The 13,642-nt window shown below is 45.1% G+C and overlaps 1 protein-coding gene across 1 annotated transcript; it reads right to left on the bottom strand.

The window, feature by feature from the left end:
• Nucleotides 1–2,332: 2,332 nt before the first annotated feature.
• On the bottom strand, nt 2,333–7,473 carry PPP1R3E (protein phosphatase 1 regulatory subunit 3E). Its single transcript, XM_030582166.1, has one exon. The coding sequence runs from the start codon at nt 4,810–4,812 to the stop codon at nt 3,859–3,861; it is 954 nt and encodes a 317-aa protein (XP_030438026.1). The 5' UTR covers nt 4,813–7,473; the 3' UTR covers nt 2,333–3,858.
• Between the last annotated feature and the right edge of the window lie 6,169 nt (nt 7,474–13,642).

Genomic DNA, 13,642 nt, shown 5'->3' with positions numbered 1-13,642 from the left:
GAGATATTTGCCAAGTGTTTCTTCAATTTTCAAAAAGTGCTCTTAAATGGATAATACTCTCTCCCTCCCTCTCATACTAAGGCTCTTAGCAAACTGGTTAACTGAAAAATATTTAGCATATCCTTATCAAAATATACTTTCTTATATAATTTAATCGTGAACAATATAAGGCCTTGATTCTACAAGCATATGTATGCTTAGCTTTGCACACAGCGCATAGAGTTAAGCACATGCATAAATGCTTGCAGGATTGGGGCCTAAATATTCCAAATTGTGAAATACACAATAGGACTTCGATAACATGTGTGTATTACTAGGTCTTTATTAAAATTAAAGGGATTGGAAGACTGGTTTGGAATAAACAAACAATACCACCATGTGAAATGCTGTTTTGCTATTATTCTTCATGGGACTAGAAGCAGATGTAACTGAAATCAGGTGAGAAATCCTATTCTCATGACATTTCCAGCACAATGCTTATACCACAGATCTCCTGAATCTGAAGTAATCAAAACAAACGTTTGGACCCTTATCTGAATCAAACAATAAACTAGAAACCTTGGGAATCATCCTGCAAGATGTGGAGCACTCTCCGAGAGATGCTGAGTGCTCTTAACTCCCACTACATTCAACAGAAGTTGAGGGAGCTCAGCATCATGCTAGATCAAGTGGCTTTGAAGATTTTACTATTATTACTGACATAAAAGTGTTACTAAAGAACATATTCAAATGTCCACAAGACTCCATCCTAATGCAATACATAAAGGATCCAAAACACTTAGGCCCAATCCTGAAGCCCACATTCACATGAATAGTCTCATCTAAGCCAGTCATACCACTCATATGAGCAATGCGCGTGGTGGCCCCATTCCTACTCACACACACACAAGTGTTTGCAGAATCAGTGCCCTAATTTGGCCCCAATACAATTCATATTCACTAAACGTCTCAGTAAAATGTATTTTAAAATGAAAGAATATACTGGCCTTGTTCACAGTTAATAAGACACTAAATGCAAATTGAAAGGCAGATATTAACGTATGTTTTAAAGTAATTTCACATCCTCTAAGGCAGGGGTGGAAAACCTGCAGCCCATCAGGGTAAACCGCTGGTGGGCTGCGAGACAGTGTTTACATTGATCATCTGCAGGCACGGCTGCCCACAGCTCCCAATGGCCGTGGTTTGCCGTTCCCAGCCAATGGGAGCTGCTGGAAGCGACGGCCAGCACATTCCTGCAGCCCGCGCCACTTCCTGCAGCTCTCATTGGCCAGGAATGGTGAACCCTGGCCACTGGGAGCTGCGGGCAGCCGTGCCTGTGGACGGTCAATGTAAACACTGTCTTGCAGTCTGCCAGTGGATTACCCTGAAAGGCTGCAGGCTGCCCATCACTGCTCTAGGACAAATTGGCATCTGGAAAAAGACCCAAAGGACGGCCAAACTGCATTTCAAGGATGTATGCAAGTGACACCTCAGAGACATGGACATGGATGTGGACAAATGGAAAGATCTCACTCAGGAGCACAGCCTTTGGAAACAACAGCTCAGTAAAGGCCTCTGGAGTTACAAGAGGAAGAAGTCCAACTTAGCAGAGAAGAAAAGAGCTCGCACAAGGCAGAGCCAAAGGGTAGAAACACTACCTTTAAATGTGACAGATGTGGCAGAGATTCTCTCTCTCGGGTCTCTTCAGTCACAGCCACGGTTGCCATAAAACCAACTGAGGAAATTCTCTCTCTCTCTCTCTCTCTCAGGGATGCAGACCCATGGTCTCTCGAGACTGAAGGATGTCTACTACTAATTCACATAACCATTTTGTTAATATTTAATTTTGCTTTGTCTAAATTTAAAAGAAAATATGTCCTGTCATAATGAAGGAGATGTAGGGGCCTTTATGGAATCAGTGGGTTAGTGGAGTTATATTGGACAACTTTTTTCAAAAAGGCAAAACTCCTGCACTGGTACGTCAGCATAAAAGATTAAATTCAAACTGAAAAGCACTAAAAAGGATAGGGATGGGATGCGAAATATAATTATGGGATATTGTAACGTGTACTGAGAATGGGCTCAATCCTCAATTTTTTTTCAAGGCAAATCCCCATTTGCTTCAGGGGATTTAACAACTCAATCCTGCAAATATGCATGCAAGTAACTTTACTAATGTGAGCAGTCCCACTGAGAGCCACATAAGATTTTTACATAAATATTTACAAAAAAATATATTATGTAATTTTAAAAACAAATATCAGTTGAACACAAGTTTTTGAAAACCAGTTACAGTATCCAACATTTGTCAAAACGTATACACAATTAAAAACTATTTAATACTAAACTGGTTACACCAAGGATGGAAGTTTCTAGCCTAGATTTTCACATGTGCCAATTTTCATGTGCCTGATATAAGGATGCATATTCTGTATGCAAACATGGACTTGAAAGACTGAATTGGGACTTACATTGCAAGCACATCCAATTTGTGTATTTGCAAATCTAATCCTTAACTGACCGTGTTTTAATGCACAGATCACAGTGCAATGGACTGCATGGACACAGTGGAATTGACACTTAACAGCAATTTGCTTTCTCAGCACTCTTCTAAATATTTTTAAATAGGTAAAACAAAGTTATAAAATGAAAACCTTTATTCTAAATTGAATTATTTTTGTAACATGAGAAATAAACCCATGCAAAGGATCTTCTGGGCTCCACCACTCAGCATTGGTTTGGGCCCAATACTGTAGTATTTGCTCACTGAAGTAAAGTCCCAATCTGGCAAAGTAACACACCTGAGTGGATTCCTATGCCCACATAACACTACACTGACATCAATGGGGCACTGAGCAGGGGTCCAAACTGTTTATGAATTTGCTGGATTGGGGTCTTACTTCAGTCGGATTACTTCAGTGAGCTAGGGAGGCAGGATCAGGCTCATTATCTTATTTGAGCTCTGTGCTTCTAGGGCCTGATCCAAGTCCCATCAATTTTAACGGGAGTTGGACTTGGCCTCCAAATCACTGGAGCTGGCTTGCTTGCACTCCACCTTCCCAGTGATGACTAGCAGCTAGACGCCATATAAATACAGAGTTCGCTACAGATTATTCTGCAATTGTCCAATCCATACTTTACAACAACTTCTATTATAACAACAAAAATGTAGCAAACTTGAGGTGGAAGATATGGTGGAACTCACAAATTACAGTACAGGACTTGCACACTTACGCTTTGCTTTTGCAAAGAAGTTTGAAATGTTTTCCCCTAAATAAAGTTAAATACAAAATATAAATAATTTATATTTATTTGTAAACAGAATTCAAAAAATATTTTCTTGTGAAATATAAACAAGCATTTTTTAAACTAAGAGACTGACTAACTGCAGGGTAAACTATATCCGTGAGAAGAGTGGCAAGATTACAGTGGAGCGGATAAATGACAAGGCAGAAGAGGATAACTGTAGATAACATTGAAAAGTATCTCAGATCCCCCAAGATCTCGTAGAAAAGCTCCTTAGTAATATTTCCAGTATATCGAGTACAAGTTTTAGTGGAATAAAAAGAGAGATTTGGATGGACCTGCCAAACTGTACTTGCTCCTATTCCCCAGTCCCTGGCCATGGAATTCTTCGCGGGCTGGATGTGCCGAAGTCCGCCGGTGGCAGCCCCTTGGGGTCTAACACAAAACCCGCTCGATGCTCCAGGGGAAATTCCTCCCCCAGCCGCCCGGCCTGTGAGAAGTGCGCCCCGCAGCCGCTGAAGGCTGCCGAGCCCGGAAAGGGCGCTGCGGCGGGAGGGTGGCCTAGATCCGGGAGAGAGCTCGGCTCTCCCCGGCAGCGAGCAGGCGACGCTCAGCGGTCCGGCGACAGGCCACTCAGATGAAGTGGATCCAGGCGCCGCCGTCGGGTTCCTCCGTCGGGGAGGTGGCGGCCCGAGCCGCGCGCGGCCGGCCCCGCAGCCGGTAGTTGAGCCCCTCGTTGTTGTCCCAGTACTCGGTGCCGGCCACCCGGTAGCGCACGGCGAACTCCAGCGTGCCCCCCGCGGCCGCCGCCGGCAGGCGGAAGGAGAAGCGGTCGGTCAGGCCGTCGGCGGGGCCCGGCGACAGGTAGGCGGCCGCCACCTCGGCGCAGCTGACCCAGCGGTTGAGGGTGTAGCGCACGGAGACGGCCTTCTCGTAGGCCAGGTTGAGGACGCGCACGGCGCCGCGCAGGCCGGCGGGCTCGGCCCGCACCCACTCCAGCTTCACCTTGTGCCGCCGCACCCGCTCCGCGAAGCCGGGGCTGGCGCCGGGCTGCGGCGGGAAGAGAGGCTCCAGCAGCGGCGACGGGCCGAACAGCACCGGCTCCAGCTCGCCCAGCGCCGGCGGCTTCCTGGTCTTGAACAGGTCGGCGGCGCGGGCCGGCAGCGGCAGCGGCACCTGGGGCAGGTCGGCCTCGCAGAAGTGGCGCACGGAGATGAGCTCCAGGCCCAGCGAGTCGGCGAAGCGCACGGTCTTCCTGCGGGACGGGCTCTGCTGCAGGGCCGGCCGCAGGCTGCGCTCGCCGGGCGTGGGCAGCGACTTGGCTCGCCGGCGCAGCGTGGGGCTGGGGGGCACAGGAGGCACCGAGGGCTCCCGGCCGCGGGAAGGCTGCGGCTTCTCCCCGGAGGCTGCCGCTTCTCGGACCACAGGCGTGGGAGACGGCGCCCCTTCGCGCTCCGGGCTGCAGTCCCCCTTGCAGTGCTCGGCCAGGCTGCCATAGAGGCAGGCGCTGCAGCTGAAGTTCCGAGGCAGATAGAGCCGAGGGGGAGGCGTGGGCACTGAAGTGTGTAGCGAGGTCGCCTTATCCATGGGGGGCGAGAGGGCGACTAGGATGAGCGAGGCGGCTGCTGCTAGGGCTGAGCCCAAGTCTAATGCATGCCCAGAGCTCTCCGTTCCCGCGGCTGCTGCTAGGGCTGAGCCCAAGTCTAATGCATGCCCAGAGCTCTCCGTTCCCGCGGCTGCTGCTGGCTGTTCCGCGAAGCTCAGCGGCCCCCTCGCTCTGCTGGTTGTGTCGGGCAGCCTAGAGCATGATGCCAGCGGGGGCTCTGTTCGAGCCTAGTGGCTGGTACTGACCCGCGCGCCCGACTGCTGCTGGGACGATCTCAGAGTCTCCTGTATGATTCTTCCTGGGGAGGCGGGTGCTCTCCTCGCTCCAGCTGCTGGGTCTGGTCGGGGTCTAGGAAACAATGATGCCCGATTATTTCGGAGCTCTAGCCGATCCTGCTGCTGCTTCTTTACCGGAGCCTAGCGTATGATGCTGCCGGGATCTGTTGCCAGACAGCTGCGTGTGCCTGCGTTATACCGGTAGCACTGCGGTATCCATTAAGATTTGGAGAGAGACCGTCTGTGACGCGCTCCGGCTCCCTAGCCATTGCTGACGCACTGGAGTCATGCAGAAAATTACGCATCTCCTGTCCCTGTGTCATCCTTTCTCATCTCTACTTTGCTCTCCGCCCCGTCATCTCTTCCCTCCCACCGTCTCCGTTGTCCTCTATCCCGCTATCATCCCTCCCCCCCCTGGTTTTCAAGGTTCTTCCACCCACCCTTTTCTTCCTGCTCTTATTCTGGGTCTTTCCAAAAGGATCTGATCCCCCTCCCCCTCCAAAAAGGCGCCAGGGTTTCCCCCGTGGCAGCATTACAGTGCCCTGCTGCAGCACTCTTCCTATACGATCTGTTACAGAAATAGCAGCGCCAAGAACGATGCAAAGTGCAGTTCTGAAAGGCAAAATGCACTGATAAGAAACAGCTGGCTTGGGAGTTGGATCTCGCAGTGTACATTTTAAAGGCGGAAACCCTGCTAATCTGCTATAATGCGTTTACAATATGTCTATTGAATAACGTACACCTGCTACAGTCCAGCTAGAGATTTGTGTTTGTAATAAAAGCTAAATCCCAGTGTAAACAAGGATTGATTACAAAATATGAACAGTTTGATCCTTTATGAAGTTAATTAGATTAGCAAACGGTATTCAAACGAATTATATTTTAATGAAGCCCAGCTGGTAGCTCTTTCTCACAAGAGGTTCAAGGAGCCAACAGACTACTCACAAAGATGTTTCGAATCCAGACTCTATAAACTGTAGTAAACAAACATTAAAAACAGCAATCAGACAACAGAATAAACATGCAATGTTAATAAAAAACCTGACACACAACTCTTCAGTTTCATTTCTAAGCAGGGTTGTTTACATCATCATTAACTCCAGCGCTCCCTAGTTCTAGAAAGTCTAGGGGCTGACTCTGTGGGTGATGACATTAATAATGAGACATGTCAGTACAACAAGGATTCAGAATCTAAAAAGAAAACCCCCAACAACAACATCCCAGCAGAAGACAGGGAACAGTTTTTCTATTGGCTTAAACCAAAACGGTCAGCAACTCAAAAGGGAGTTTTTAAATTACCTCCTATGGTTATATCCAGTTTTTCTATCTTTTTATGCTGGATGAGTCATAATTGGGGAACAAAAAAGGAATGTCCAATGATGTTAAATGTGACATTGAATTTGCTTCATAATGAACTGAAGTAGCCTTGTAGTCAGAACAAAAGGAGGATCATTTTGGGCAGTATTCATGTGAAAGTAAAACAGTAACAGCAACTGTTATATTTGAATTCAATTGGCATATACACTAGTCTAGTATATTGAGATTGTCTCCCTTTTTTGTCCCTCATGCTGCCTTCTTGCGCTGGCCTTTGCCCCCTCCCACCAGTGCAATTGAGACATTAATTAATGTCTCAAGGAAACAGCACAAACCCCTGCCTGCTTTTTCTGTTTGCTTGAAGCTGGGAATGGGGGACAGGCCTTGGATCACTTGGATTATCCGTTCATTCCCTCTGAAGCATCTGGCATTGGCCACTGTCAGAAGACAGGATACTGGACTAGATGGACCTTTGGTCTGACCCAGTATGGCTGTTTGTAAGTCCTTATGTATTTTGATCTGTGCACGTGAATGTTGGAGTAAAGATTATAGAGGCCCAGGCAGTGATTAACATACATTTTAGTTCCATAAAGCTTATATATACTCTGTTCTAACCATTTATTTTTACTGATTTTTATCCCTAATCATGGGAATGGTCATTTCTTGTCTGTAATTCTATAAGAAATTAAAATGATTAGTGTCATGCTTTTGCTTATGTTAATTACTTTAATTTCACAACCACTAAATTACACAATTTTTATTTGTAAGATTAATAATGTTCAATAAACTAACCCTATGTATTCATATCACCTTCTGGAGCCTCAGGTTTGATAAACTAAACAGGCTTAGATCTGTTAACTACTTGCATGGGAAACCCTCAAGGAAAACCTTAATAGTAGAGGGTGGGGTGATTCTGTAGATGGCATTCTTCTCTTTCTAGCAATGTCCCAGCATGGTGCCAGAGATCAATGTGAGTTTGGAGGTGCTGTTTATGCAGTATGATAGTCAAATTCGGAGGCCAGTTCAGACCAATGAAAGGTTGTGTCACTGCTTGTCCTGTAACTCTGAGTGTCTTAAAACACTTGGAAGCTGTAGCTCCCTGTCTGGATACTCCCAAACAGCATACACTATTGTTGGTGTCACTAGGCATAACCCTAGGTAACTCGGGAGGGTGGAAGATCATGAGTGCCAATGAAGCCCTCCTGCTCAGGCCTCAATGAACCAATCAATGTTCCTCCATGTTAAACACTTTGTGTAACCTAATGTACTAATAGCTGCAAAAATGTAGTGTTAGAAGTTAGTTTTCGGTTGTAACAGCCAGTTCTCTGCTGTAATACATTGAAGCTAGGCTAAAGCACGCTCAAGGCCGTTTTAAGATACAGTATACAGGTCTCAGCAGCGGAGAGGAGGGAGGAAGGGGGAAGACAAAAGATTGAGTGAGAAAAGATACTGCAGTTGGATGGGAAGGGAGGGGGGAGTGAGAGATTAGCTAGTCAGCAAGAAAAAGTTGTCAGAAAGCAACTGGGATATAAAAGGAGGAAACTGCTTGTGTTAGGTGTGCATGATTTGAGGCGTTCATCTCTTTGCACCACTTTGAGATCTCAAATAAACTTTGTTTGCTTCTCTACCCTGGTGTGTTTATTGGCGCGGCACACCGGGAGACGGACCCCCCCACTGTTGCTTGGCCTCGGGCACTATCTGTGCCGGCAACACTATGTTGAGCATCCCTGGTCCAGCAACTCTGAATCCAGCAGCCTGCTTGTTACATCATAGTCACAGTCTGGTTTCTACCAGCCTTGGTAACTACCAGCTATGTGATCCCAAAACATCCTCATCCTGAATTTCCCTAAATTGCCCTGAAATGTTCAACCCTCTCCTGGAACATTCAGAGGAGTTGCTCTTTTAAAGAGACAGAAGCACTGTTTATTTTAGCTGAAATTAATAAGAAGTTCCGTTCAAACATGGCACAGGGCTGGTGTAGATTAAAAGTAAAACAAAACTACGAGGTTTTAGGTGAGTTCAAGTACAAGGGATAGAGACAAAGTGGTTACAAGTAAATAAAAGTAAAATAGCTTTTTAGTGACTAAGACAACAAGCTATAGCCTTGGTTCAAGGTATATTTCTTATCAGTCTTTCTTCTTTCCAGACAGGTCTGATTTTCTCTCAGTAAGGATCTTCCACAGAAGTACAAGGTGCTGGTTTTCCTTGTCTTGGAAGGTGGAAGATCTTTGCATAAGCCGGTTTCTTACCTATATTCAGTTCCCAGAGATTTAATCCCCTTTGGTTGAAGAAACCATTTTTTTCAGCTTGCAAGAGATATGGCCTCTTGTATGTCTGTCCAGTGCTGGATTCCAAAATGGAGTTGTCTTGATCTTATATCTTCCAAAACTCACTCTTTTGTCCCCAGGCTCAGGATGACCCCATGGTGTTCTTCCCTTCCTGGGGACTTCCCATCCCCCTGCTGATTCATATGTAAATAGGACTTCTATTGTTTTTGGTCACACCTGGCTTAATTTCATTGTCAAGAATCAGAGCCACTACATGCATCCGACGAAGTGGGTATTCACCCACGAAAGCTCATGCTCCAATACGTCTGTTAGTCTATAAGGTGCCACAGGACTCTTTGCTGCTTTTAATTTCATTGGAGACCAGTAGATAGCTGCCTTCCCACCTGTCTGGAAGAAAACCTGTTTCTCCCCTTCTTTGGTCACAGACTTTAAAGCATAATATTAGTGAGTATTAATTCCTCATATAGTGTTAGTACATACATTTTACAATGATATTAATTGCCACTGCATCATTAGCTTTCATGAAAGACCTTACTTGATACACTTTTATAACCCAGTAATATTGCATACAATCAATTGATTCACTTACTTATCTTTTGAGGTTCAGACTCCAAGTGACTATTTCCCCCACTCTCTAGGTTGATGGCTTTGTTTACCTTTTATGTAAATACACCTTCACTAACTCTGCCTGATGACCAGGCTGGTCAGCCAAGCAAATACACATTCCATTGTGTAGGGCAGACTGGTCTTACGCATTGCTTGTCAAAGACATTGTAAGAACATAAACATAATTCTATACATACCCCACACATACATTATGCAAGAATATTAATGATGAGTGAGTTATTTGTTTTCCAATGATATACTGCATGTAACCTTCTGGGTACATATCTTGACAACGGTGTGTTAGGTGTAGTGAGTATGTCAGGCCTGACACGGGTTGTTGACACAGAGTAGTGAACCACCAGTAAGCCGTTGTGTTACAGATATAAAGAGATCATGACTACTTGGGGTCATCAGAGATCGTGTAATACTTTACATGGCAGATGTACTTAGGATTTCACTGCTGCTCTTGAAATCTTTCAAATCATTCCTCCAAAGTAAATTACCCAATCACAGAAATGAGATGAGTGGAAAAATTAGTGCCGCAAAAAAGATAAGGAAAATGCCAACTCAAAAACAACTTCAGGCCAGCCAGGTCATAGCAAAGTGAGAGGCAAACAAACACACACTATTTAAAGATGTTCCTTGGTGACAACACTGCTCACAGAATGAGTGTTAAATAAAACACTCTCAGTTCTTTTACTCTTCTCCATATAGAACCCCAAAGATCTTTTAACCTTACAAGAGAGCGAGAAGGGCTTACAACGATGGGCATGTGGATATGGGGGGGAAATGGTGGTGGTACAATAGACTCAATAATATGGGGATCCATACCCACCTTGGAGAAGAATCTCAGGCAGGTGCGGTGGAATATCCCTAAAACTGGGCGGGACCACTCCTTCCCCATGGCCCCCCTGGCACTTCTCCTTCCCCTGACGTTCTGCCCTTGCACCACCTCTTCCCCTGAGGCCCTGCTCCCGTGCCACCCCTTCCCCAAGGCTTCCTCCCCCCCAAGACCCTGTCCCCCACTCACTCCTCTCTCCCTCCCCCTGTTGCTCACCGTTATGGATGGTAAAAAGTGGAGGGGCCATGGCCCCCCCTTGTTCCAGCATCCCTAATCTTAGGCTATGTCTACACTTAAAATGCTACAAGCAGCTGTAGTACTCCAGTGTAAATACTTACTACAGTGACAGGAAGGGTTCACCCACACTGCTAAAGATAATCCACCTCTCTGAGAGGCAGTACCTATATCAACAGAAGAATCCTTCCGTTGATCTACCGTGTCTACACTGGGGGTTAGGTTGGCTTAACTATGTCTCCCAAGGCGTGGATTTTTCCACACCCCTGAGAAATGTAGCTATTCCAATGTAACTTTTCACTGTAGGCCAGCCATTAGATGAGTTCATAGTGCTACCGTATCCTCCTAAAATTAGATATAAAGTGGAACAGTCGAAGCCTGAAGATCACTCAGTCCCCAAACTGAGGTCAGTGCCACCAGGAAAAATGACCTTCCTTTTAAGAAACTTGAGTTCATAGGTACTGAGTAGCTCAAAAAGAGCTTTAGTGAGTTGTGTCAGAATCACATTAATATCCTAGGAGCTTTTAGAAGTGTCAAATAGCACGTAGAACTGACAAGGGGCTTCAGAGACATTGACCTATCTTTGATTAATTTATGGTAGGCCAAAAGAATTGCCAAATGAACGTGGCTGGAATTAAACTTTAAGGTAGATTTAGACAGATGAAGAAAGATTTTTTTCCATGAAGCAAGAAAAGGGTCCATTTGGGCTTGCTTGCACCATGCCACAGAACTTTTCTACTTATAACTTTAAGACTTTCTAGTGGCTGGCTTTCAAGAGGCCACCAGAACACAAGCCAGCTTCTTGGACACTATGACGTCATGCTCAGGACACCCAAAAATGTGAGCTATTGTGTCATTCTTCTGACAGAGCAGGAGTGAGAACATTGCTTCTGCTAAGCTGTGTGTCTGCCCCCAAATACATCACCCTGTCTGCCTTGCCAGCAAACTCTAAGACTCAGCCAATCTAAACCTCATCTTGCAGGAAACAATCAGTGAACCTCAGTGTAAGGATTATTAGAAATCTTAAAAAAGAAAGTTAGCTTAAGAAAACAATATATATACTAGTAAGAAAGAAAGAAGCCCTAATTCGCTAATAAAGACCATGAGAATAAGAAATTATAAAACTACAGTGTAGTGTGGGAGGGATGTATAGTTCAAAAAATAACTAATAAAATAAAGGGTGGCAGTAACAAGACAAAATAAAAATGTCTTAAAAGAAACAAGCACAAACCTTTCCACTGTCTGCTGGTTAACAAAGAATGGGGGAGGAGATAAGAAAGGAAAGCCTTAGGGGAAAGGAAAATGATAAATCAGGTTTTAGCAAATCAGATGAAGGATCCAGCTTTCACAGGTTTTAAAAGTGCTATGCCCTCTCTCCCCTCAGTGATGGATCAGTAAACTAGCCATTTTGCTCCCCTTATATTACTCAAAGTCCATGTTCTCCTCCTGAAGAGCCAGAAAGGGCTTCAGGGTGCCTTTTCTGTCCCCCAGCCTGATTATTAAATAGTCTTCTCCCACACTTGTTAGCTTGATAGCTTTGTTTACCTTACATGTAAATGTATTTCTGCTTTACTCTGCCTGTAACCTGGTCAGACAGGTAAATATACATTCCTTTGTCTAGGGCTGGGTGGATTTTATGCTTTGCCTCCCAAACACATTTTAAGAACATATTTCCATCATACATTTATAACTCTTTGTACTCGACCCATACATACATCACACAAAGGTTTCCGGGACCAGCGTATCACCAGTTTAAAATATGATACTTTATATCAGAGATTCTCAAACTGTGGTCCACGGACCACCAGTGGTCTGCAACTCCATTCAGATGGTCCCCGGATAGTTCCCTCAAAGGTGCATGCCTGGGCGGCTGTACACAAGAGAATGAAGGGCCACCCACCTAACTAGTAGCTGTGCAGGCATGGCTCCACTAATTAGGTGCCTGGACCCTGCAGAAGATGCACATGTAAGCTGAGGTGGTGGCCTTGGGGAGAATAGGGGGTAGGTGGGAGGGGGCAGTGGAATGAAAAGGGGGAGTGGATTTGGGACATGCATGGCTGTGGCAGCCAGAGGAAGAGGCGACTTTCCCCAGCTCCAGGGCTGCGGCTGCCAGAGATCCGTCTCCTTCCCAGCCCGGTGGCTGCTGCGGCAGAGGAGAGAGGGCATATCCATCACATTAGAAAGGTAAGACTACTGATATTAAAATATGAGTTGGGTGCTTTTATTTATAGAACAAAAACACCACTAATAATTGTTACGTATTTTTTATACAGCGCTTTAATCCAAAGTGCTTTACAATGCTAATGGTACAAACAAGAGCAATTTTCAAGTGGTCCGTGAAAAAAAAGTTTGAGAACCACTGCCTTATATGACACCTTTGAGATATATATTATGACAACGTGTTGGGGCAATGAGTGTGTCAGACCTGATGTAAGTCTGAAAGTAAAAATCAGGCCACAAGACCTAAGTTCCAGAGCTTTCCAGAGATTGGCACTCCCAGACCAGTGGCAATGAAAGTGCCACATAAAAAAAAAAAATAATAATAATAAAAAAAGAACCAGATTTGACCAGATGGTGAGAGGGCCCCTTTATCTTGTCCATTTGTGATGCTGTCAAGAACAGACAAGATAAAGAAAAGACGCAAAGCACATACCCTGTGGAGAGCTCTTTTACTGACCTGTCAAGAAAATGCAGACTGGAAAGTTTCAAGAGTGGTGGTTTTAGTCTTGAGTGGTACAGTCACCTTAACAAGAGGCTTGGCTTATGCCTTGACCCAGAATTGAAGTCCTCAGGGATCTTAAAGTTTATAACTTAATGAGGTCTCTCTGTCTCGCACTAAGGAGCACAAGAATAAGAATCCTGCACAAATAGTTTTCATCCTTATATATAGACAATCTGTAGTATCCTATGGTCAGTTCTTCTGGATGACAAGTGCCATTTTAAAGTAAGATATTACTATTATGACTACCAACAATTTGGTCAATAATATTTAATTAGCTATAATATAAATACAGTATTAACAAAAATCTGTTAAAAACATTAAGGTTGCAAAGTCAAGCAGTCAAAAGTTTCGAAATGCCAAAATTAAGCTGGCAGGGAGGAGAGGATCGATAGCACAGGAAAAACAGTCTCCCTGCTTTCAGTTCTGGGGCCAGACATACACCCTGCACAGCCCACAGTTTCAGTTGCTGCAACATGCTCAGTGCAGACAGAATCTTCCGGGAATTTAACTACTAAAGAACTCTACTGAGCA

This window comes from Gopherus evgoodei, chromosome 12 (genome assembly GCF_007399415.2).
Source record: "Gopherus evgoodei ecotype Sinaloan lineage chromosome 12, rGopEvg1_v1.p, whole genome shotgun sequence".
NCBI lineage: Eukaryota > Metazoa > Chordata > Testudines > Testudinidae > Gopherus > Gopherus evgoodei.
This window is presented reverse-complemented; position numbering and strand designations above follow the sequence as displayed.

Coding starts and splice junctions, on each gene's coding strand:
- PPP1R3E (XM_030582166.1), bottom strand. CDS start 4,812: ATGGATAAGGCGACCTCGCTACACACTTCAGTGCCCACGCCTCCCCCT.